General features: G+C 43.3%; 1 protein-coding gene across 2 annotated transcripts in view; it reads left to right on the plus strand.

Moving 5' to 3' along the window:
• The first annotated feature begins 1,069 nt into the window (after window positions 1–1,069).
• LOC145394397 (tachykinin-like peptides receptor 99D) overlaps window positions 1,070–25,799 on the plus strand; it is a 145,536-nt gene continuing 120,806 nt past the window's right edge. For both annotated transcript variants that reach the window (XM_080268269.1, XM_080268270.1), the window contains exon 1: window positions 1,070–1,767. In XM_080268269.1, the coding sequence (XP_080124395.1) occupies window positions 1,259–1,767 (509 nt within the window). In that variant the 5' untranslated portion in view covers window positions 1,070–1,258. The remainder of the gene's footprint in view (window positions 1,768–25,799) is intronic.

The following is a 25,799-nucleotide window of genomic DNA, read 5'->3' on the forward strand; positions in this document are numbered from 1 at the left end:
CACTTAGCAGGTGAGAAAGAGAGAGAGAGAGAGGGAGAGAGAAAGGGGGAGAGGAGGTTATCGGGGAAGGAATATCGGGGGAGGAATATCGGTCTTTTTTCGCTTCAGTATCCCGATAGGAAAAGGGAAATTGACAGTTAAGTTTCGTGTGGAAAGGTGAGAAGCACTGAAGACGTGAGGCTGGAATTATATCACTGAAAAGAGCACTGAAATATACCTAGAATATAACACGGGAAATATAACAATGGATATATAACGCTGGAAATATAACACTCGGAAATATAGCTAGAAATATAACAATGGAAATATAACACTAGAGATATAACAACCAAATATGACAACTGGAAATATATCACTGGAAATATAACTAGAAATATAACACTGGAAAATAACACTGTCTTTAATTATATAACTCCAGTGCACATCTTCAGAATTATCTTGTTCTTGGTAGGAAAAAAAAAGGTGTTTGGGTACAGTGATGGAGGAATATCTTAGAAGGTGATAATCAGCCACCTATTCCTCTTATTGTACTTCTTACCACGAGAAGGAAAAGGTGAAAGAGAGAAAAGTTACCTCTCAATTGACCTTCAAGTAGCAGTAAAAGGCACAAAGAAGTTACCTAAGCACATAAATATCGCCTCAAGGCCCTAGATTTTACTGTGGAAAAAAAAAAGAAAGAAATGGCCTACATACATATCCTCCTTAGGTTCCAGATTATACTATGAAAAAAACTTCCTACCTCCTAAGAACATACATTCCATCCTAAGGCATTTTTAAGACTCCTATAATAATTAAAGCACAAAGAAGCGGCCTGACTAGACCGGCATGGTTTGGGTCCAAGTCTTTTCTAACAACTCCTACGAGGCAACTCACAACCTTGCATAGAATATAAAGTTGTGGCAAAGAATCCGATATCACTCAAGGGACTGGGCTAACTCTGATATGGTCTCGGCTTCAAGTTTTACTCTGAAATAAAAGCACACCCTCTAAAGACCACAAAAACACCCACTAACTCCCACGAAAGCAAAGTACATTATCCCAAAATAAGGAATAAAAAACAGTACATTGTCACCAGAAAAGTAAAGACTCGTTCAGAATTTCGACAAAACAGTAAACAATCGTACACCATCTCGCCAGAAAAGGAAAGAATCGCACACTTTCTCGCCAGATTAGTAATGAATCTCACTTTATCCTCCCCAGAGAAGTAAAGAATCGTACCCTTAACCTCCCCTTGTAGCTCCCTAACCTGAACTCAGCCATGGAGCTCATAGACAGTGTGGTCGGGGATTACGAGTGGACGTATAACCTGACGCGATACCCAAGTGAGACCGCGACCCTGAATTTGACCTCTGTTGACCTGGGTTTGGACGGAGGGAACGCCAGCCTGTTTCCCACCCTGAACGACACCCTAAACCCCCTGACAGGCAACAGCACGGACGATCTGAACAAGTACAACCTCCCCTGGTGGCACGAGTTGATCTGGTACGTGGTGTTCATGGGGATGGTGATCGTCGCAACAGGGGGTAATCTTATCGTCATTTGGATCGTCTTGGCGGACCGACGGATGAGGACCGTGACCAACATCTTCCTGGTCAATCTCTCCGTGGCCGATGCGATGGTCTCGACCCTCAATGTGGTCTTCAACTTCACCTACATGCTCAACCTGCACTGGCGCTTCGGTCTGGTGTACTGCAAGATTAGTCAGTTCGTATCCATTCTCTCCATCTGCGCCTCCGTCTTCACCCTGATGGCCATAGCGTTCGACAGGTGAGTGTTATTTACCTGGGGTGATTGATGAGGCTCTGGCGCTGTCGTTAATGGGATCGTGATGGCTTTTACGAAGGGAAATATGAGGCTTTATTGATGAAAATGTCCTTCTTATGCAGCAAAATGGGTTTAAGGGGCAAGAAAATGTTTTATGTAGGAAAGTATGTGTATCTGGTGCTGGGGAAATAAGTAGGAAAATGTATATGCAGGAAAATATGAAGAATTAGGTCGAGATGGTGAGCTATATTTTTTCTGAGACATAATATTTAATAATTCCCTAAAACAGTAAAATATTAAGTTCTGGGACTGGCTAATGGAATGAGGATGGCTTAAGGGAGAGAATGTGAGGTCTTTAAGAAGGAAAAATATGGGTTTCTTAGACAGGAAAATATTGCAAATTGAGGTCAGGCAGGTGAACTAGACATCATCATCATCATCATCATCATCATCATCATCATCACCACCACCACCACCACCACCACCACCACCACCACCACCACCATCATCATCATCATCATCATCATCATCATCACCACCATCATCAAAATCGTCATCATCATCATCATCATCCCACCTGCACAAGGGGTGAGGAGGAGAGAATATGGTAGTGGGTCACCTAATCAACAACATGCCTGTTGAAATGGGCCACACACTCATTCATTCACCATTCAAGCCCCTGGAATCCTGAGAAAGGCAAACTTGTTCACACTCGGCTTCCTATTTACCTGTCATTCTAGGCTCATCACCCAGACCGAAAGAGTTAATTACACGTTAATGCAGTACTGTATAATATTACACTGTGAGCTCTGTCACTCATTGATGGGATGGTGGTGGTGGTGGTGGAGGTGGTGGTGATAGTGGTGGTGACGATGGTGGTGGTGATAGTGGTGGTGGTGGTGGTGGTGGTGGTGGTGGTGGTGGTGGTGGTGGTGGTGATGATGGTGGTGGTGATAGTGGTGGTGACGATGATGGTGGTGATAGTGGTGGTGGTGATGGTGATGGTGATAGTGGTGGTGGTGAAATGCTGTGCTGATGGGTGACACTGCATCAGGCATAACCCCTTCACCCTCATGACGTATTCTAATTCTGCTACATTCCAGCGATTTTCTTCAGCTTAGTTGTGATTTTTCGAGCGTAGGGGGTTAGCTATAGTCCTCATAACCCCTTTACTACAAGACGCTTTTTCGAAGTTGCGGAAAACCGTCTGTAAGTGGCAATATTCAGGAAAAAAATGAGTTATCGTACTGAAGGGATAAAGATAAAATAATAATTAGTACTGGGATGAATTTTTTGGGTACGAAAATGATGGTTCTTTATGCAGGATTTTTTTTTATTTAATTTCTTTTTCCTTCGTCTGTTTTCTATTTTTTTTTTTTCGTGCAGGATTTTTTTTTCCTCTGCTTTTTTTGTTTTTTCTTCCTCTGTTGATCTTGTTAAAAAAAAAATAGTCAAATGTCGTGGTAGATGTGGAGATGACAGATTATCTAAATACGGATCAGTGAAGGGTAATTTCATCTATCTATCTATTACCAGGCGCCTTCATCCCGTAAGGTGTGGCCACAAACAAATCGCCTCCATGTCGCCCTGACCTCCACCATTAAACTACCCTGCTCCCAGCTCACACACCCCTCTCTCTCATATACCTCTCCACGCCATCCCTTCATCTCATCCTCACCCTCCCTCTCCCATCCCCCCCTCCACCTCAGACATTCTCCTAGTTAGTCTCTTGCTCTCCATCCTCTTCACATGGCACTTAAAATCCAACGGTGAAGGAATCAGAATTTGTCCTTTTATTTCCGCCTTGTTAATAATGGAGGATTATAATGAACTAGGGAAAAGCCTCTCTCCCTACAGGTATTTCTCAAGGGTATATCTAACTCCCACAGGTCTCAGGTGAGCTTCATAAAGTCGTCGAGTGGTAGGAATAAAAAAATAAAAAAGTTAGCCCTGAGGGGGTTTAAATAAAATCATGGAAAAACAAGAATAAGTAAAAAAAAAAAAAAGAAAGAAAGAAAATGTCAAAGACTGAAGAAATTAAAGCGAGCTCAAATTATTAAAAAAAAAAAATTCTTAAAAAATTATTGGTCTGAAAGGGTTAACTAAAATATGAAAAAAACAAGAATAAGCAAAAAAATAAAGAAAAAGAAAATGTCCCCAAGTGGAGTGATTAAATTGGGCTAAAATCCCGGCCAACACGACGAGTTAAACTGCAGAAGAAAGAGGGAGATGACGGTCATTAGGTGGAAAGGGTCCGTCGGGTCGGGGCGCCCCTTAATCTTGATGGATGGAGGCTGGCGTGATGCAGAAAAGGGTGGGTGACGGTGGAAGTGATGATGGTGGGGGTGGATGGCGAGGGTGGTGGTATTTAGGGATGGGATGGTGGTGGTGGTGATATGTGTGGCTGGGATGGTGGTGGTGATGGATGGTGGTGGTGATAATTGTGGATGGGATGGTGGTGGTGATGGATGGTGGTGGTGATATTTGTGGATGGGATGGTGGTGGTGATGGATGGTGGCGGTGATGGATGGTGGTGGTGATATTTGTGGAAGGGATAGTGGTGCTGGTGGTGGTATTTGTGGAAGGGATAGTGGTGCTGGTGGTGGTGGAGGAAGAAGCCACGGTGGAGACGGGGGTGGACGCTGCAGGATAAGAGACGCAAATTAGATAATGTTGCACGGAGTATTACATAATGGTGAAGGAGTAACTGGGTAATGGCTGAGTACAATTATATAATGGGGGGAGGGAAAAAAGTGAAGTAACGAGGCGGGACCGCGATTCAGAAGTTTCCAAAAGTTCTGCAGACAAAAGCTAACGAACGAGGACAAAATTAGCGTTTATAATTCACTCCTTCAGTTTCACGAGTCTTTGAAGTGTGAGTAAAAGTTTCGCGTGAGGCAGGATGAAACAGAGACGAACTAGGAGTGAAGGAAATGCCCACTGAAGCCAAACGATTAAATGAAAATAAAAAAAGGAGAATTACAGAACGAGAAAAACGCTAAACTGAAGCTATGAATAAGTTGGAATCATTATTTTCTCCAGTTCTAATTTGTTTTTTCACACCTTTCATCTTCCGACGATTCAGTTTTGCTTAGGAGGTATTTTTCGAACTGCAATAGCCAGGACATAATTCAAGGAGCTTTCGGAGTGCAATACCCGCGTCTCAGAGATGGTTGGAAGGCTGAATTTCTTACCTTGACCTGGGACTTTGATTTCAGTAATATTTTTTCCGATAACGATGACTGCAGTGAAGATAAATACGGTCGATTATAGAGTCTAATGAGGCTATTCGTTAACTGGCTTACTACACACACACACACACACACACACACACACACACACACACACACACACACACACACACCATGCAAAATCGACTCCGCGTTGCCGAGCGTGCGGGTGTAATAATAATGCGTCTGATTAAAACATGAGACAAACGCCAAAAGAAAAAAAAAATATGAGAGAAAAAAGCAAATAGCGGTTTGAAGGCAGTGATCAAGTAGAGGCATTTAAGAAGAGAGGGATTGGTGCTAAAATGAGTGAGAGAGAGTGATGAAGGGAGGGGAAGAAAGACAGTGATTGAATGATAGTAAAATGCTTTAAAATAATGATGAAGGGGAGTGATGAAAGAAGAATTTAGCCTGACGGAGGGAGGGAAGACGAGAAGGAAGGGTGGTGATGAAGGGAAGAGGAAGAGGAGGAAGCAAGAAGGATGGGGGAGTGATTGAAGAAGGAATTAGCTTGGAGAGAGGGAAGTGGAGGAGGAAGGGTAGTGATGGAGGGAGGAGGAAGAGGAGGAAGGAAGATGGGTGATGATGGAGGGATGGGGAAAGGAAGAGGAAGGGTGGTGATGACGGAGGGGGAAGAGGAGAAGGAAAGGTGGTGATGATGGAAGAGGAAGAGGAGGAAGGAGGAAAGGTGGTGGTGAAGGAGGAGGAAGAGGAGGAAGGAGGAAGGGTGGTGACGGAGGAGGGGGAAGAGGAGGAAGGGTGGTGGTGAAGGAGGGGAAAGAGGAGGAAGGAGGAAGGGTGGTGATGGAGGAGGGGGAGGAGGAGGAAGGGTGGTGGTGAAGGAGGAGGAAGGAGGATGATGGAGGGATGGGGAAAGGAGGAGGAGGAAGGGTGATGACGAAGATAGCATAAGATGAAGGTGATGAGGGATTGCCTGACGAGAAAAATACAAGAAATCTGACTGGAAGATGGACAGAAGTAGCGGGAGATGAGAGAAAGAATGAGGAAAGAAATGGGGAAGGAGGAGGGGAAATGAAATCATGGGAGTGGAAGAGAGGCTGTAAAAATGGGAGACAGTTAGAAGTCATGAGGAAAGAATAGAAAGAGAGGGCGGGAAATATGAATGAAATGGGGACAGAAGAAAAAGATGATGATGATGATGATGATGATGATGATGATGATGATGATGATGGAAGAAAGGAGTGGGGGGGGGAATAACGAAATGATGAGAGTTGATGAGAGAGGAAGGAGAGAGAAAATGATGAGGGTGGAAGAGAGGTTGTCACGATAACCGCTGAAGACATTAAAAGACTGATAAGGAGAGCGCAGGACTTTTAAATGGAAGGCTGCAACAGAGGAATAGCAAATGGACGACTGGATAAAAAATACAAGAGGAGGAAAAGTATGATTTAGCGAAGAGAAAAAGGGTAAGGGTGGTGGTGGTGGTTGTGGTGGTGGTGGTGGTGGTGGTAGTGCTGCTGTCGGAGATCATGTAACACGAAGATGACAAGGGATTACGTGGAAGAGAAGAGTACAGACAACTTTGAGAGATGGACTGTTAACAACGAGGGAAGGATATGTCTGGAGAAAAGGAAAGAGAAATAAAACAACGATTGGAAGGGGTAATAAAGCCAGGAAAAATAGTTTGAAGGCATATAAAAAAATAATAAAGGAAGACTGAAGAAAATTTAACTGGGAGACTGGAAAAAGAGAGAGAGATGGTAAACGACTGGGGGAAAAAAATAAAAAAAAAGATTGATAGACCGATGGGAGATAAGGATGCAGGGCTGTGGTGGTTGGTGGTGGTTGGTGGTGGTGGTGGTGGTGGTTGTGGTGGTGTAGGAACAAAAGAGAAGACATACAGTAAAATGCTGGGGATGGAAAAGATGGATTTTGTTGTTCATCATCTAGTGTCTAGCCAAGCAGACTCGTCAACCGCACTCAAGCAACCTCCCCAACAGGACCGTCCCGTGCAGTGAACCGAGGGATTAGTGTGGACATGGAGGCGATTTGTTTGTGGCCACCTCTTACGGGATTAAGACGCCTGGCAATATACAGATAGATAGATAGATAGACAGATAGGTATAGATAGATCAGGCATTCATGAAATTCACAAGATTTTATTAACATACAAAAAATAAGACTCGATTACCATAGCAATTTTTTTTTTGTTATTTTTATTTTATTTTTTAGTTTTTCTTTTTTACTCATAATCCTGAGAAGTTTATTTGTGCAAGTAAAATTTTCTGGCGTTAACTGGAGTAAAAACAGACACGTTGAGGGCAGGTAGGAAGGTAAAGATGATGAAAATAGACAGAAAAAAATCAAGGAAATGAACACAGAAGGAGGAAAAATAAAGACAGAAGAGGGGAGACACAAAAATAAAGAAAGAAAGAAGAAAGAGAAAAGATGGAAGATAGAAAAAATAAAGAAGGGAAACGGAAGACAGAAAAAGTAAAGATAGATTAATAGAAAAAGTAAAGTAGATAGAAAACGTAAAGGGGATAGATAGAAAAATTAAAAGGGGGATAGAATAAGTAAAGGGCGATAGACGGAAAAAGTAAGGAAGGTAGACAGATAGTAAAAATAAAGAAGGGAAACAGAACACAGCAAATAAAAATGGCAAAGAAGAAAAAAAGATAGAAATAGGTAAGAAGAGAAATAAAGGAAGAAAGAAAGACAGAGAAATGCAAAGGAGATGAAAGACTGAAGAAGTAAAGAAGATGAGAAATAAAGGTAAATAAACGATGAAATAAAGACGACAGGAACCAGAACAAGAGTAGCAATAAAGGAAATTTAAAAATGGATGAGTAATGAGTGTGGCATTATTTTAAGGGGAAAAAAAATGGGTGTGGAAATACGCGTTCATTTTCCTTGACAATGAGGTGGAGTGTGGATGATGATGGGGATGGTGGTGGTGGTGCGAAAGATGGAGATGGTGGTGGTGGTGATAGTGAATATGATGATGATGATGATGAACGACGTGGTGAAGTGGTGGTGGTGGTGGTGGTGGTGGTGGTGGTGATTATGATGATGATGAAAGAGGTGGTGGTGGTGGTGGTGATGTGGATGAGGCAATATCTGTAAAGGATGAAGATACTGATGTGGATGTTAGATAATAAACTGATGGAGTAAAGATATAAAGCTAAAAAACACTAATATGAAAAGAAAAAAATGAAGATAGCACTTTTCTTAATCAAAATTATATGAAAAACAAGAAAAAGTGAAAAACAAGAAAAATGACAAGAACGAAACACAAGAAAGGAAAAAATATATATATAGTACTGTAGCCTACAATATACACGCTACAGCACGATACAGTAATTACAGAAATAAAATGCAACTCATATTTTCCACACAATATATTTTAGAAACGAAGCTAGATTTAATTTTTTTAATATTCCAAGCATCTAAAATATCACCAACCCTGTACACTTATTGCACAGATATATGGGAATAATTCGTATATATATATGAGAGAAATGAAAAAAAAAAATGATATAAACACTGATTTTGTCAACATTCATATTTTTCATGTCACTAAGTACTTTTGTTTTATTTAGGACGCTGTGATGGTGGTGGTGATGGTGGTGGTGATTTATTTGTGGCTACCCCTTCCGGAATTAAGATATCTAGCTAGAGAGAGAGAGGGGGGGGGGAGGGAAGAGGGAGAGACAGAAAGGGATGGAGACAGACAGTGACAGAGAGAGGGGGGGATCGGGAGAGAAAGACAAAGGAATAGAAAGATAGAAAAAGAAAGAGATCGAAAGGAAGAGAGAGGGAAGGGGTGGGATATAGGGACAGGTAGATAACTAGATAGGTAAAAAGATCATCGTACTGAAAGGAATAAGTCAGATAATGTCCCACGACTTACTTGAGCGAGACACTCCCCCCCCCCAGGAGAAAGGTCAGAAGCTATCGATTAACAGTCAGGTCGAGAATAATGACCTTTTGTGCCACCTACGGCCAGACAAAATCGCTTAGATGTGACCCTACCCCACCTCGATCATGGCTCCCTTCACCCCGAGAACGTATATCTTATTTTTATCATTTTTTTCCAAGTCATGAGATTTTTTGACAGTAGAAAAATTTAATGGGTATCTTGTCTAACTCCTTCAGTGTTTCCTCAAAATTCAGGAAAATTTTCTGAAGAAGCAAGGCAAAAAAATGCGTCAGGAATGAAAGGGTTGAGAATGGTTTAACATACTCTTAAATACCTGTATAGTTGGTCTGTTATCACCTGAAGGAACTGGGCCAAACTTGAATACAAAGGCGTGGATGCGTAAAATTCGATGAGCGGGAATGAGTCTCCTTGGTTACCATTCAAATCAACTGTCTGACTGAGGTTAAGATTCTTTATCGTTGAAAATAATTAATATATTCAATTCAGTGTCATGTTAACCTTTTCAGAACGATTATGTATTTTTTTTTATTGTTGCTATCACCAGAGGATATATTTACCACATGGATAAACTTTTGATGATGATGATGATGATGATGATGGTGGTGGCGGTGGTAAGGGTGAGGGTGACAAACGACAACTATGTAAATTCCTCCCTTCATTTAATATTCCATCCATTTGTGTGTGTGTGTGTGTGTGTGTGTGTGTGTGTGTGTGTGTGTGTGTGTGTGTGTGTGTGTGTGTGTGTGTGTGTGTGTGTGTGTGTGTGTGTGTGTGTGTGTGTGTGTGTGTGTGTGTGGTGGGTGGTGGGTGGGTGTGGGTGTGGGGGGGTGTGGGCGGTGGCAGCAAGAAGTGAAATAGTTAAGACTTTCTACGACTGTCTACAAAGAGGTATTCTTATGAACTAAACACAAGTGGTTTATTTTCCATCATCCAAACACTCCATTCACTGGTCTGTACTTCCTAAACGTTCATTCATTAGGCTATTTTTCACCTCTTAACAGTTCATTCATTGACTCCTTCACTACCAAGACTTTCTTCCTGTTATCTCCAGACGTTTGTATTCACCTCTGGAAAGGTATCTCGCAGTGGGGAAAACTATAAGGAAAAAATCTATCTATCTTTCCATACTGAAGCTGTGAAGATGTATAGAATATTTGCCAGGTAAATGAACAGGTGACTCTTGTAATGAATGGTGTTATTGATCAGTGAAGTGAGGTAATGGAGTTGAAAAGGTCAGTGAGCAGTAAATATCACGCCTCAAGCCTCACACTGCCACACCACACAGCTCACACCGCACACAGCCACACCGCATACCTAGCACACACTTCCATAACACACACACACACACACACACACACACACACACACACACACACACACACACACACCTCAAACCACCCCAGTACACACTCCCTCGCTTCTCTTCTCTCACAGCCAACCACCTCACTAACACACAATCTTAACTCTCACCAAACTATGCCTTTCCATTTGACTCCGGCACCAAGCTACAGATTTCCAATACGTTAGTAAAGTAACATAGGGCCCTGTTACCCTAAATTTTCTTTCACTGTCCCTGCGATAAAGTTAATAAATCTCGTTAATATAGACGGTTTTATTGACCCCGGAGGAGAGTGTCGAAATGGAGAGGGGCTGATACTGTCTTTATTGATGTAAGGAAGTGGAGTAAAGGATTCTCCCCAGCCATACAAACTCACAGACACATAATATTACTTCTTACAGGAGCACAAACATCCACAGTCATGCTTTACGCCTTCATCCAGCCCGGACAAATCAAGTATTCTATTAAACCTAACGAATTTACTTGGCTTAGGGTAAATAATGTATGCTTTTAACCCCCTCATGGCCTGACCAACTCTAGTATCCCTCCTTCCTCGGTCCTCCTCCTCTCCTCTTCCTCCTCCTCCTCGTTCTCGGTCTAACCCTCCTCCTCCTCCTGCCATCATCTTAACCTCCTTACGCATACTTCGACAGTCTGCCATAAGTCAGGCTTCCGTGTCACTTAAGGTCATATTCCGATTACTACAGGAGGTTCCGTAGCACCTCTTCGTTAGCGATTTAAACTACCCATGACGCCTCAATATCCTCCTCTACGTTAGGTGTTGGGTAAAATATGCTAAGCTTCTAGAATTGTCCCGACGGTGTGAAGGTTGACTTGGGCTAGTGTGAGGAAGGGAAGGAAGGAAAAAAGGAGCGGAAGGGAAGGGATAGGAAGGGAAAGGGAAGGGAAGGGAAGGGAAGGGAAGGGAAGGGAAGGGATGGGAAGGGAAGGGGAGGGAAGGGAAGGAAAGGGGAGGGGTGGGTAGGGAAGGGAAGGGAAGGGAGGGAAAGGGGAAGGGTAAAGGAAAGGGAAGGGAGAGAAAGAGAAAAGGAAAGCAAAGGAAAGGAACACCAAGCATAAAGAACAGAAGACGTCCTCGCAGTGAAAGGATTACACCGAATTGCTTTAAAAATTCCGTAGCACCTCCTCTTTACCGATTCATCCTGCAGAATAGACCTAAATACCCTCTTACACAAGGTCGATATTAAAACGAGATAAATAAACGTGAAGAAGAATGTTAACGTGTAAAATGAAAAATAAATCGCTAAGGAGAAATTGTTACGCACTCTCCTAGGATACAGCTCCAGTATCAGAATGTATTGCGCTGTATATCAAATTAGTTCGTACCTTCTCTGCGCAGTTTCTGAAAAATTACGTTCGTTTCTTAAGACTGCGCAGAAAATTATGGCGGAAGAAAGAGAGAGAGAGACAGAGAGAGAGAGAGAGAGAGAAGTCATCGCAGTGAAAGAGTTAACTGACCTCCTAATCAAGCCAAATTAAAGATTAGATTAACACTAAAGACATCAGTAAATGAGTTATCCAAGTTACAACGTTAATTACAGGTAACAGGGAAGCAGAATCTAACCTTCATTTACCTTTATTTCCAGGTGAGTGTGTGAAGGTAACACAGGTGAAGGAAGATAAACAAATAATTCAGAGTAACGTAAGTAATCAAAGTTCATTATTTCTGCAGAGGGGTGGGGGTTTATCATGTAGCGCCCCCCCCCCTTCCTTCCACTTCCCAGGGGCTCTGTTTGTGTTAGATAGATAGATAGATAGATAGACAGATAGATGGATAAAGACAGATGATGGCCATATATAGATACATAGTTAGTTATAGATATGATATAAAGACAGATGAGGCATAAGGAGATAGATAGATAGATTGGTAGACAGATATGATATAGATAGATAGACAGAGGACAGACGGAAGGATATAGAAAGATAGATACATAGATAGGTAGATAGATAGACTAATTATAGAGGTTATGGAAAAACATATAAGAAGATGGAATGGCAAAATGAAAAAAAAAAACGATAAAGGCAGGTATAAAACTGAAAGGAGGAGGAGGAGGAGGAGGAGGAGGAGGAGGAGGAGGATGAGGAGGATGAGGAGGAGGAGGAGGGAGGCAAACAGGGAGAGAAAAGTGATAATGGAGTGAAAGGAAAACTGAGAAGTGGTGGGGAGGAGGAGGGAAGAAGAGGAGCGAAAAAGAGGAGCTAAAAAGAGGGAGGGAAAAAGAGGAGGGGAAAAGTGGAGGGGAAAGGAAAATTGAGGAGTGGTGGGGAGGAGGAGGAGGAGGAGGAGGAGGAGGGTTCGTGCAATAAGTGAACCTTTCAGTCCAGCGTCTCACCTGACCTGCATATATTACACTCCTGTCTATCACCATCTATCTATCTATCTATCTATCTATCAGTACCTGTCTGCATATATTACACTATCTCACTTCCTACTTCTATATCTATCTATCGCCTCTGTCTATATATCTACCTCCATAGCTATCTATTTTACCCCCATCTTTTCTGTCTACCTGCCTGTCTTCCACACCTGTATCACTATCTATGGCGTTAATTACTTCGATCTATCTTCCTATATATCTATCAGCTTGTCTACCTTTCTATCAGTTTGTCTATCTATCTGTCTACCTATGTCTATCCACCTATCTATCTATCTATCTATCTAATGTCTATTTTATCAGCATATATCACATCCCTCCCTATCACTATCAGTCACATTATTTACCTCTATATATCTTTTTATCTATCTATTTTCTATCTATCTTTCTGCATATAACACCCGTGTCTATCACCAGCTATCACACTCTCTCTCTCACTCTCTCTCTCTCTCTCCTATTATTCCTGCCCCTGTCTGTCTCCCCACCTCTCCCCATCACGCATATTCCTCCCCATGCCTCTCCATCACGCATATTTCTCCCCATGCCTCCCCATCACGCATATTCCTCCCCATCCCTCCCCATCACGAATATTCCTCCCCCTCACTTTCCATTTCTCGGGTGATGGACACGAAAATGGTGATTGCAGTGCCGATGCAACGCTCCTAAAATGTTTGCAACCATCAGTGCCCACGACCCTCTCAGTGTGTGTGTGTGTGTGTGTGTGTGTGTGTGTGTGTGTGTGTGTGTGTGTGTGTGTGTGTGTGTATGAGAGAGAGAGAGAGAGAGAGAGAGAGAGAGAAATCGTATGAGTAATGGATGTTCGTGAAACCTCTGGCAAAACTTTGATGTATCGCCCGGCATTGCAAACGTCTCATGGGAATCTTGAAAAAAGGGCAAAACTCTTAAGAAATTTTCAGATGCTTTCAGTTCCATTACGCCTCTTCTTTCACTGTATTCATTCTACCTCCAGACGATTTTATTCAGCTTCGGCGAGACGTTTTTTTGATCTGGAGGGGTTAGATATCGCCTCCTTCAATCTAGCTATGTATATTTATGGTTCTTGCCATCTCCAGACGATTTTATCCAGCATGAGCTAAACCCCTACTTGAGACGGGGTTATTGGAGGCCACATCAAACCCCCCCACTCTCAAAAACGTCTCCCCAGGGTTGAATGAAATCATCTGGAGGTATGCAAGGGTGCGAGGAAGAATGTCGCCACCACGCTGAATAAAATCGTCCGTAGACAGGAAGGGTTCAATTATAGATGCGACGTTCTCAGGGTGAAGGGGTTTAAGGGCATTCAGTTCGATTGACCTCTTGAAGGATTTGGTTCTTCTTAAGTCATTCAGCTTTTAGAAGACCTTCAAAGCTGGATGAATTAAGACATGGGAACAAATTAACATCTTCTACCGCAGCGTAAGTTAAACCTGTGGAGGGTTAATAAAGAGGGGACCCGTGACGAGGGGGTTGATGAATGCTGCGCCAAACCCCTCCACCTCAGTCCCTTAAAAAAAAAAAAAAAAATCGTCTTGGTGGCACGAAGGAAAATCGTCTCCCCATTTAAGGATATCCTCGTTCCAGGTCTCCCTCTTCTCCCCATCCCATCCACCTCCAAAAATGCAAAACACGACACATTCTCCCCCTTTCTCCACCACCACGCCGGAGACTGCTAATGTCCTTGTTGCTGTTGTTGTTATGTCTTTGTTGTTGTTGTTGTTATGTCTTTGTTGTTGTTGTTGTTGTTATCGTTGAGGCTGGACCATCTAAGAGTCGCACTTGGGGAGCGAGGCCAAGGTATTTTTCTTTCCTGGTCTTTGTGTTGGTTACGTTTTACTTGGAATTTTGCGTTGTCTTGTCAATTGTGATGTATGAGGGTTAACATTAAAGTATTTGTAGTTATAGATAGATAGATAGACACACAGATAGATGGATGGATAGATAGATAGATAAATTTTGCTCCGAATTCTCGTCTAACCTGGTTTTGCAGCAATATTTCGTTTGACACGCCTTCCTCAAGGAGAACATCGTCTTGCACAGTTAAGTCCCGCACAGTCTCCCCTTGAACACCGTCACGCCTTGCACATAGTCTCCCCTTGCACACAGTCTCCCCTTGCACATAGTCTCCCCTTGCACAGTGTCTCCCCTTGCACATAGTCTCCCCTTGCACGCAGTCCCCCCTTGCACACAGTCTCCCTTGCACGTAGTCTCGCCTTGCATAAATTCGCTTTCAAGATTAAGGTCTCCTGTTTTTTCTTCAGTGATAATGAGAAATTGATACACAGCCCAGATAACGTTAATTAATCCTTATCTAAGAGGTATGTTTATCTAGGAGGGGTATATTGTCTTTCCCTGTTCTGTCTGTTTTAGTTTTTACCGTGTTTGTTTAGTCGGTACCCTGTTTTGGTGTGTTTTTTAACGTGTTTGTTGTGTTACTTGACTTCTCCTGAGAGAGAGAGAGAGAGAGAGAGAGAGAGAGAGAGAGAGAGAGAGAGAGAGAGAGAGAGAGAGAGAGGAAATATAGGAGCTTATTCGATGTTGACACTTTCGCAAAAAAAAAAAAAAAAAATGGAATGAATAATGGATGGATGGATGAACGAATTTAATAAGACGGAACCAAATCCCACACTTCCTCCACCCCCCCCCAAAAAAAAAAAATACACAAGAAGAAAAAAAACAAAAACAAAATACCACATACATATAAACAAATCATCCTCGCCAGGTCGTAATTCTGTCGTATGATCGAGGTCGTAAGTCGTATGATCGAGGTCGTAAGTCGTATGATCGAGGTCGTAAGTCTGATCGAGGTCGTAAGTCTGATCGAGGTCGTAAGTCTGATCGAGGTCGTAAGTCTGATCGAGGTCGTAAGTCTGATCGAGGTCGTAGGTCTGATCGAGGTCGTAAATCTGATCGAGGTCGTAAGTCTGATCGAGGTCGTAAGTCTGATCGAGGTCGTAAGTCGTATGATCGAGGACGCAAAAAAAAAAAAAAAAAGACAAACGAAATTTTTTACCTGTCGCCAAAGTTCCACGGAAATGTCAAAAATATTCATGTTTTTCTTGACACCTGTACGAAAAATTTTACACCTTCCTCTTCATACCTTGCTGACTTTGCTGAGGAAAAATCTGCTGAGTCTGTCTGCCAAAATAGATATATATATATATGTATTTTTCAAGTTTTTATTTCTATTTTATTATTATTATCATTATTATTATTATTATTATTATTATTGTTTGGTTAATGGGAGGGTGAATTCTTAGTGCCAGTTTATTACGTGACTGAGGATTCTCTACACACACACACACACACACACACACACACACACACACACACACACACACACACACACACACACACACAAATCCCTCTTACCTATTCAACCACCAAGACTCAGACTCCAAGAAGCGAGTGTCAAAGCTCCTTCTGTGTGTGTGTGTGTGTGTGTGTGTGTGTGTGTGTGTGTAAGAGCCGAGAGGGTATTTGCTAACAAGACGAAGAAAGAAGTATTCGGAGAAAGGTAAGAAAGAACAGGAGAGAATGAGAGGAAGGAGAAGAAAAAGGAAGATGCGAGGGAAAAGAGTGAGAGAGGAGGAGGAGGAGGAGGAGGAGGAGGAGGAGGAGGAGGAGGGGGAGGAGGGGGAGGAGGAGGAGGAGGAGGAGGAGGAGGAGGAGGAGGGGGAAACACATAAGAGAGGGAAGAAAGAAAAAACATTGAAGAACAGGATGAAAAAATAAAATTAACAGACACGACGAGAGGAAAGAGGGAGAAGAGGGAAGGATGAGCCAAGTAAAGGAATAACGCAATGAAGTGAAATAAACCAAAGGAATAAAATGAAAAAAATAAGATAGAAAAAATAAAGGAAGGCAGGAAAGGAAGGAGGAGGAGGAGTTGGGAAAAGAATTACTGAGAAAGCAAAGATTTGGTGAAAGAGGAAAGAATTGGAGGAAGACGAGGAGAAGGAAGAGATGAGAGTAACGGAGGAAGAGGAAAGAGGGAAGAAGTAAGAAGGGGAAGAGTGAAGGAAAAATTGTTGGGGGAATGAAGACACGAGATTATATAAAAAGAGGAGGAGGAGGAGGAGGAGGAGGAGGAGGAGATGGGAGAGACAGAGATGATGAGGGAGAGAGAAGGGGTGGGGGACGAGAAAAGCGGAATTTAAGGAAATAAAAAGGAAAAAGAAAAGAATTGAGAAAAGAAATGACTTAAGTCTGATGGAATAATCAGCCTCTCCAGGAAGACTCAGTGATTTTACCCGTGTCTTGAAGCGCCAGGTAAAGGAGAATATCGCGGGCTTAATCAGGTGTGCATCCTTAATGTTCTAACTGCTTTTATTTTCCTCAGTATCTTTGTTAAGGTGTCATAAGCAAAATGATTCAATTAGGAAGAGGTGTTAGGGGGAGGGACTTACTTTTATGGCGAGAATTAGGGCCCTGAAGTTCCCGCATCCATCAACATTTCAAGAACAATTATTAAAGGTAAGTCTCTCCCTGGACGCCCTATCACACTCGCTCATATAACCTGCTGTGTTGTTTCAGTGAGCGGAAAGTTTGGAACAAGTCCTTTCCAACTTAAGATAAATCCACACACACACTCGAGAAACTGCGGGACAATGAGAGAGGGGAGTGGGGAGAAGAGGAAGAGAGGTTGGGGAGTGGGGAGCAGTGGGTGAGAGGTTGGGGAGTGGGGAGCAGTGGGTGAGAGGCTGGGGAGTGGGGAGAAGAAGGAGAGAGGTTGGGGAGTGAGGGAGAAAGGTTGGAGTGTGGGGGGAGGAGGAAGGGTGAGAGGAAGAAAGAGGAAAAGAATAGAGAGGAGAAAAAGGAATGGGCTGAGAAGAGGTAGGGAGGGAGAGTAGGAATAGAGGTGAGAAGAGGTAGAGAGGCTGGAGAGTGAGGGAGGAAAGGAGGAGAAGAGAGTGGGGAGGAGACAAAGATGAGGGGGAAACAGAGGAAAGAAGAGGGGAGAGAAAGGAAGGGGAAGGAGACAGTGTGGAGGGGAGAAGGGGGAGAGAGGTTGGAGAGGGGGGAGAAAGGGAGGGGAAGGATGTAGTGTGGAGGAGAGAAGGGCGAGGAGACGGAGAAGAAAGGGGGAGGAAAGGAAACAGAAATGACACTGAGGAGGAAAGGGCCACGAATAAGTACAGTGAAAAGGAAATAAACACAATATCGTCTTAATCTACCATTCAGCTCCGTGAAATAAGCTGCGATGGAACAAAAATCAGGGCCAAGTTCGTGTGCAATAGGCTGCAATGGGACGAAAATCAGGGCCAAGTTGGTGTGAAAGGACCTTATTTTGTGTGTAAAGTGACCAGCTCTGCGTGGGAGGGTTGCACCGCCCCACTGCTGAGAGTGTTGCGCTGAGATAAGGAGTTAAGGAAAGCACAAATCATGTCTCTGGAGCATTTTTCTGGCCGGTAGTGGGCATTGTGTGGGTGTGGGGTGGGTGTGGAGGGGTGTGGGTGTGGGTGCCGGGGGGGAAGGCTTGGAAAGTGGGTGCTAAATTATAGACATGAAAATCGTGTGTGGGTGGGACTGACCTTGGTGTGATGATTTTCGTTTGTTTTCGAGTTTATTAAACAAAACACACACACACACACACACACACACACACACACACACACACACACACACACACACACACACACACACACACACACACACACACACACACACACACACACAAACTGACGAACCCCTTCAGCACGAGATTTCTTTCCTAATCTAAAAATAAATAAAAGAAAATCAAGTGTAGAAAACATAAAGAAAGAAAATGATGTAAGAAAAAAGTGAAAAAAAAAAAGAAAAAAGAAAACTAGATGGATTAAGGAGAGGTGTGGTGAAGGGTGTTAAATGCCTTGTGTGGTGAGAGCCTGTGTCCACTAATTAGTTTAATGAGGTGGTGATATCAGCAACAAGGCTAAATTACACTGACACCCATCCACCACTACACCACACCACACTGACACCCATCCACCACTACACCACACCACACGACACCCATACATCACTACACCACACCACACGACACCTATACACTACATCACACTACACTACACACACACACACACACACACACACACACACACACACAGGAAAACAAACTCAAACGTAAAAGCGAATGAGAGTTAACTTATAAATCATTGCCGTCTCCCTCCCACCTCCCATGTCTTCTCCCCAAACTTTTCTCTCCCCAGCCCTTCTCCTTCTTCCTACTTCCTTTCTCTCCCCTCTCCCTTCTCCTCTTCCCTTCTACCTCTTTCCTCCTCCTCTCCTTCCCTCCTTTTCTCTCCAATCCTTCTCTCCCCAACCTATCTCCTCCCCCACCTCCCACCCCCTAACCCTTTCCTCAGCTCACCCTACACCTTGGCAACCCTCCATCATCATCTCTCCTCTCTTTTCCCTCTCCCCCCTCCCCTCCCTCCTCTCTCCTACCCCCCTCTTCCCTTTCCTCACCTTCTCCCCTCCTCTTTTCTTTCCTGTCTTCCGTTCACTCTCTTCTCTCTATTTCCCTTTTCCCCCATCATCTTTTTCCTCGTCTCCCTCTACCCCTGTTCTCCTCTCTCCTCTTTTCCCCTTCCTTCCTACCTTCTCTCTCCTTATTCCTCCCTCCTCTCCTCTCTTCTCTCCTCCCTTCTCTCCCTTCATCTCTTTTCCTATTCCCTTTCCTCCCTTCGTCTTTTTCCTCTTCTCCCCCTCCCTCTCAACCATCCATCCATCCTTTTTTCCCTATCTTTCCCTACCCATCCTTCCCTTCCTCCCACATTCATCCTTCCCTCCCCCTTCCTTCCTCTTCCCACCTTACCTTCCCTCCCTTTCTCCTCCCACCCATCCTTCCCTCCCTTTCTAACCCCACACACCCATCCACCCACTCTCAGATCAACCCATGAATCTGCCAAAGGTCTAATTCCACCCATTCATCTCTGCAAGGCCATTACTAGGTACTGAAGCAGTGTGCCTGGTAATGGCGAATTTTCCACACCATAAAACATTGACTGATACACCGAGTTTTATGTAAGTTTACCCTTGAAGGTGAAACTCGAGAATATAAGGCGATGGTGGAGAGTAACAGCTTCATGCAGTGCTAATAATAATAATAATAATAATAATAAAGATATTACAAATATTTCCACTGCCACCACTAAAATGATTCATGATTATCCTAAATGCTGAAAATTCTTGCACATCAGAATTACCTTTAAATATCCAGTACAGGTAATTACTCAGGTGTATTTAATTAAAAGTAAAGGTATGGGGGGAGGTAAATCAAGAATGGGTTAGTGAAGGAATATAAGAACAGGATTTGAAGTCACTGGCGGTTTTTGAGCTGATTTACACACACACACACACACACACACACACACACACACACAAATTTCATATATACCTACACGAATACTTTCACACAAGCATACATAAGCAACCACATGCGCAAAATTCACTCTCCCTCTCTCTCTCTCTCTCTCTCTCACCCCTAATCACCCCAGCCTCCAAGACCACCCAATTATCAACTCGTTAAACTGTCCACTAGTGCCAGGGGTAGTTACCATGATTTAATGTGACCTTGACCTGCCTAAATATTGCTTGTGAGGTCGAATTGGTCTGGTTTAGTGGCGATCATGTGTAGTTAGTATTAGTTTTAAGTTACGTAAATATTGGTTTAACTTCAGTATTAGGTTATGTGTAGTTAGGATTGGGTTTAGTAGTCAGGGTCTGTGATTTATTTGTCTTATTTGGACTATGGACATGTGGAGAGGATGGAGAGTGAGAGACTGACGAGGAGAGTGTATGTGAGTGAGGTGGAGGGGGGGAGAAGGAGTGGTAGGCCAAGGATGAGATGGAGGGATGGAGTGGAGAGGTATATGAGAGAGGGAGGTGTGAGCTGGGAGCAGGGCAATGAAATGGCGGGGGACAGGGCGACATGGAGGCGATTAGTTTGTGGCTACCCCTTACGGGATTAAGGCGTCTGGCAACAGATAGACAGATAGAGAATGGTATCTTTTCGTAGTCTGGATGTAGGCCTAATGGTGACTTTGTAGAGGTACCAAATTGAGTTTTCTTCGTCTATCTCTTTCCTGCCTCTGTCTTTCCTTATTCTTCCAGGCCCCCCTCTTTCTTGCCCACTTTCATTCTTCCCTTCATTTTTCCTCCTCTTCGTGTTTCTTCCTCCTCCTTTCCTCCTTCCTCCAAATATTCTTCCTCCTCGTTTCCTTCCCTCCCTCTTTACCCCTCTCCCTCCTACCCTCCTCCTTCCCCTCCTCCTTTCCCTCCCTTCCCTCCATTCCAACGAGTTACCGACGTGTTTGGCCGCCCGAGATCACTTCTAAAACTCAGCAAATAGCCGCAAAAAGTGGCCCAAAAAACGTTCCAGCCAAAAACGTTCCAGCCAAAAACGTTCCAGTCAAAAACGTTCCAGCCAAAAACGTTCCAGCCAAAAAACGTTCAAGACAAAAAACGTTCAAGACAAAAAAGGTTCAAGACAAAAAACGTTCAAGACAAAAAACGTTCAAGACAAAAAACGTTCAAGACAAAAAACGTTCAAGACAAAAAACGTTCAAGACAAAAAACGTTCAAGACAAAAAACGTTCAAGACAAAAAACGTTCAAGCCAAAAAACGTTCAAGCCAAAAAAACGTTCAAGCCAAAAAACACTCCAGACAAAAACGTTTCAGCCAAAAAATGTTCCAGCAAAAAACGTTCCAGCCAAAAAACGTTCCAGACAAAAACGTTTCAGCCAAAAAATGTTACAGCAAAAAACGTTCCAGACAAAAACGTTTCCAAATTCCACGTAATCCTAGGGCAGGCTGGGTGATTTTCTGGTGTGGGAGGTGTTGTGGTCTTGTTGCCTTTGTATTACGGTTGTGTTTTAGAGTGGAGTGTGTGTGTGTGTGTGTGTGTGTGTGTGTGTGTGTGTGTGTGTGTGTGTGTGTGTGTGTGTGTGTGTGTGTGTTTTTTGGAGTTTATTTTACGTATCCCAATGGCAAAAAAAGACAATGCTATACTTCACAACTTTTTCAGAGCACTTCTTCATGACTAGCATCATGAAAGAGAGAGAGAGAGAGAGAGAGAGAGAGAGAGAGAGAGAGAGAGATGGCAATTTTAGGCCAAGTTAGAGTGAAAGAAATATACCTGGAGCACTAGGCAGAAAATAAAAGGAACAGGTGTGCGTCCTTACTCATTAACGTACCTGTGTGTCATAAAGGTGAAGAGGTGAGAGAGACATAGAAGTTGGCATTGAAGGTGCTATACAAGGTGTGTGTGCTATTTATACTTATATTTATTTATTTAGTGCTCCTGCTTTGAGGAATATGCACACAGACGCGCACGCACACGCACACGCACACACACACACACACACACACACACACACACACACACACATTCACACAAACACGCATTCCCACACGGTCACGCACACTTCATGCACTATTAACTCGTCACACACACACACACACACACACACACACACACACACACACACACACACACACACACACACACACACACCCACCCACCGCGACTGGGAAACATGGCGTGCTAACTCCCTAGACTTTTATTGTTCTGTTTTTGTTGGGAACACGAAATGCATATTGGAGAAGGAAGGGGAGAGGGGGGAGGAAAGACAGAGAGGGAGAGAGAAACTGGAGGAAAGGAGGGAAGGAGGGAAGAGTTGGAGGGAGGGAGGGAAAAGTGAGGACTGGATGAAGAGGGAAGGGGCCAGAGGGGAAGGGGGAGAAGAGGGAGAGAGTATGTAGGGAGAGAGGGAAGAAGTGAGAGGGGAAGGAGAGGAGGGAGCCTGAGTGGGGAGGGGTGGAGGGAGGGAGGGAGGAGAGAGGAGGAGAGGAAATAGGAGAGGGAGGAGAAAAAGTGCCTATTTATCGTATCATTTGTCCTTGTTCCTAGGGCAGTGATACAAATAACACGAGTGCTAAGGGTAACAGTGTGTGTGTGTGTGTGTGTGTGTGTGTGTGTGTGTGTGTGTGTGTGTGTGTGTGTGTGTGTGTGTGTGTGTGTGTGTGTGTGTGTGTGTGTGTGTGTGTGTGTTTTGTGTGAGGCTTTGTATGTTTTGTTTATTTCCTCGTTTGGGTTTGTATGTTTGCGCTTGCTGTGTGTGTGTGTGTGTGTGTGTGTGTGTGTGTGTGTGTGTGTGTGTGTGTGTGTGTGTGTGTGTGTGTGTGTGTGTGTGTGTGTGACTGCATGATTGCGTTTGTATTTGAGTGCGCTTGTGTTTTTTGCTTTGCGTGTGCGTGCGCTCGTTCACCTCTGCCACTATCCATACAGTACCACAAAAATAGACAGTAAACGGGATAACTCTAGATAGATAAACAAACAGACTTATTAACTGACAGATGGTGACTTAGTTTAGACCGATAGATAAAGAGAACAGATAGATAAATTTTGGACATGGTAGAAACACGAAAACAAACACAGCCGCCAAGCATGTCCAAACACATGGAAATACAAATATGGGGGAGTGAAACTGAAGGCTGTTTTAGTGCAGATGTTATTATTTATTCAAACACTAAATAAAACATACACAAAAACAGGAAAATCCAAGGTAAACAAAAAAACACAGAGATAGATAGATAGACACATAGATAGATAGATAGAGATAGATGGATGGATAGATTGAAAGATAAACAGACAAGGATAGCCAAAAGTATACACGACATGTACACACAGGACACATACACACAGGTCACGTTCACACAGCACACGTACACACACAGTACACATACACACAGCACACGTACACACACAGTACACACACACACGGCACACGTACACGCCACACATACACACAAAGACAGCGAAACTCAAGACCATTCCACTGGACAGACGATGTGCACAACCACCTTTTTTTTCATTTTTTTTCATACTTTCGCGTCTCGTCTGTCATTTCACCCACAGCACTTCCCTCACCCCTTGTCTCCCTTCATTATAAGTTAAAATCACCGTCATTTGCGTGCAGAATTGGCGAGGACGTGGTCATTAGGTCTCTCTCTTGCCTTAACACTTTTCCAGAACGATGCTGTCATTGTAGCTTATCTAGGGTCGTATTATCGTATTTATTTTTCCTACTTCCAGACGATTTTACTCAGCTTAGGAAATAATCTCGAGGGTAAAGGGGTTAGTGAAGGCTGCATCCAACCCCTCCGGATCAGTTGGGGTTTTAAAAGCTGAGTTAAATCGTCTCAGAGAAGCGGGAAATACAAAATGCGTAATCAAGGTGAAGTGGTTTGTCCCTTCTCCCCGGTGACGTAATGCATTCGCTCATTTTCTTTTTTTTTCTTCCTTTTTTGGCTTTCTTTTTATACAGTTTTTCTTCCTTTTCTTCTTTCTCTCTCTTCTTCCTCTTCTCTTTTTCGTCTTTTCTTTCCTTTTCATTCTTTTTTCTTCCTTCCAAACACTTCGCTTTGGTGTCATACCTTCATTTCTTTGGCAAATATCCCTAGAGGGCTTTTTCGTCTCCCCCCCCTCTCTCTCTCTCTCTCTCTCTCTCTCTCTCTCTCTCTCTCGATGACTATGTGCATGGTTCTGATGACTGTCTTCACTACTGTATCCTAACCTTTCATCCTCCACTCTCTCCCTTTCACCTCCCTTTCACCTCTCCTCTCTCCCTTCCCCTCCCCCTTTCCCTCACTCCCCTCTCTCACCTATACCACATAAGGGGAAACTAATTAACCTTTAGAACTACTCATTACCTTTCCTCTCGTCTTCACCACCACCTTGCCTGATATAATTTCCCTGTATTTCTGTATTCTGTATTTGTGTATTTCATTTATTAAGTATTTTGTATATGTGTATGTTTTGTTTTCGATCTATTTTGTATCTATTTACTTTTTTTTGTGGGTTTCTGTGTTTATAAGTTTCAATTGTTAACCTGAAACACTTTTGTAAAACCTCTCTCTCTCTCTCTCTCTCTCTCTCTCTCTCTCTCTCTCTCTCTCTCTCTCTCTCATCCATCCATCTTCCATCTATCCATCCATCCACCCACCCAACCTCTCTCTCATCCATCCCTCCATCCATCCATCCATCCACCCACCTAACCAAGCACTCAATCATCCATCCACCCACCCACCCACCCTATCTATCGACCCATTTATCTACCCCTCCTATCCCTACGCCGTTAAAATGGTAATCGAAGTCATCCCAGGTTTTTTTTTTAACAGTGTCCTCTAAATATATGCTTGAGCGGAATTCAATGGTAATGCAACACGTCAGGGTGAATTAGGGAGAAGCTGGGGTGGGTTAGGTTAAGTGAGGTTGGTTTAGGTTGGAGAGAGAGAGAGAGAGAGAGAGAGAGAGAGAGAGAGAGAGAGAGAGAGCGCAAAAAAAAAATTCTCCCCTAAATCTCTCCCCACCCCATTAATTCCCAGTCACTTCCCCTCCCCGTCGTCAGTGTATTCTCCCCTCACTTCCTCCCTTCATTTCCCCCATTTCACTTCTCCCGTCTCCCCCATTTCCTCTTGCCCAATTTCCCCATATTCCTCTTGCCCAATTTCCCCATATTCCTCTTGCCCAATTTCTCCCCATATCCTCTTGCCCAATTTCTCCCCATTTCCCCTTACCCAATTTCTCCACTTCCTCTTGCCCAATTTTTCCATTTCCACTTGCCCAATTTCACTATTTCTTCTTGCTCAACTTTCCCATTTCCTCTTGCCCAATTTCTCCATTTCCTCTTACCCAATTTCCCCATTTCCTCTTGCCCCATTTCCCCATTTCCTCTTGCCCCATTTCCCCATTTCCTCTTGCCCAATTTCCCCATTTCCTCTTGCCCAATTTTTACATTTCCTCTCCTTATTATTATTCCTTCCTATTTTTTCTGTCTCCTATTTTTTCATTCCTATTTCCTCACAGTCTCTCAGTATTCCTATATCCTCAATTCATTTCTTTTTTTTTTTCAAATTTTCTCCCTCGTGTTCCCTTACATTTTACGTTTCTCTTCCTTAATCAGTTTTACCAAGTTCCCTATATATTCTCCTCCTCCTCTTCCTCTTCCTCCTCCTCCTCCTCCTCCTCCTCCTCCTTCCACTCATGCATATTCCCTCGTATTTCTGTGTCGTATATACCTTCTCAGTAAATTATATTACTCCATGAATATCTGGTTCCATCCACCTCCCCTTTTTTTTCCTTCCTCCCTCATTCTCTTCTTCCTCCTTCTCAATTTTCTTC

This window comes from Coenobita brevimanus, chromosome 27 (assembly GCF_032717465.1).
Source record: "Coenobita brevimanus isolate Jiangsu-jjx chromosome 27, ASM3271746v2, whole genome shotgun sequence".
Taxonomy (NCBI): Eukaryota; Metazoa; Arthropoda; class Malacostraca; order Decapoda; family Coenobitidae; genus Coenobita; species Coenobita brevimanus.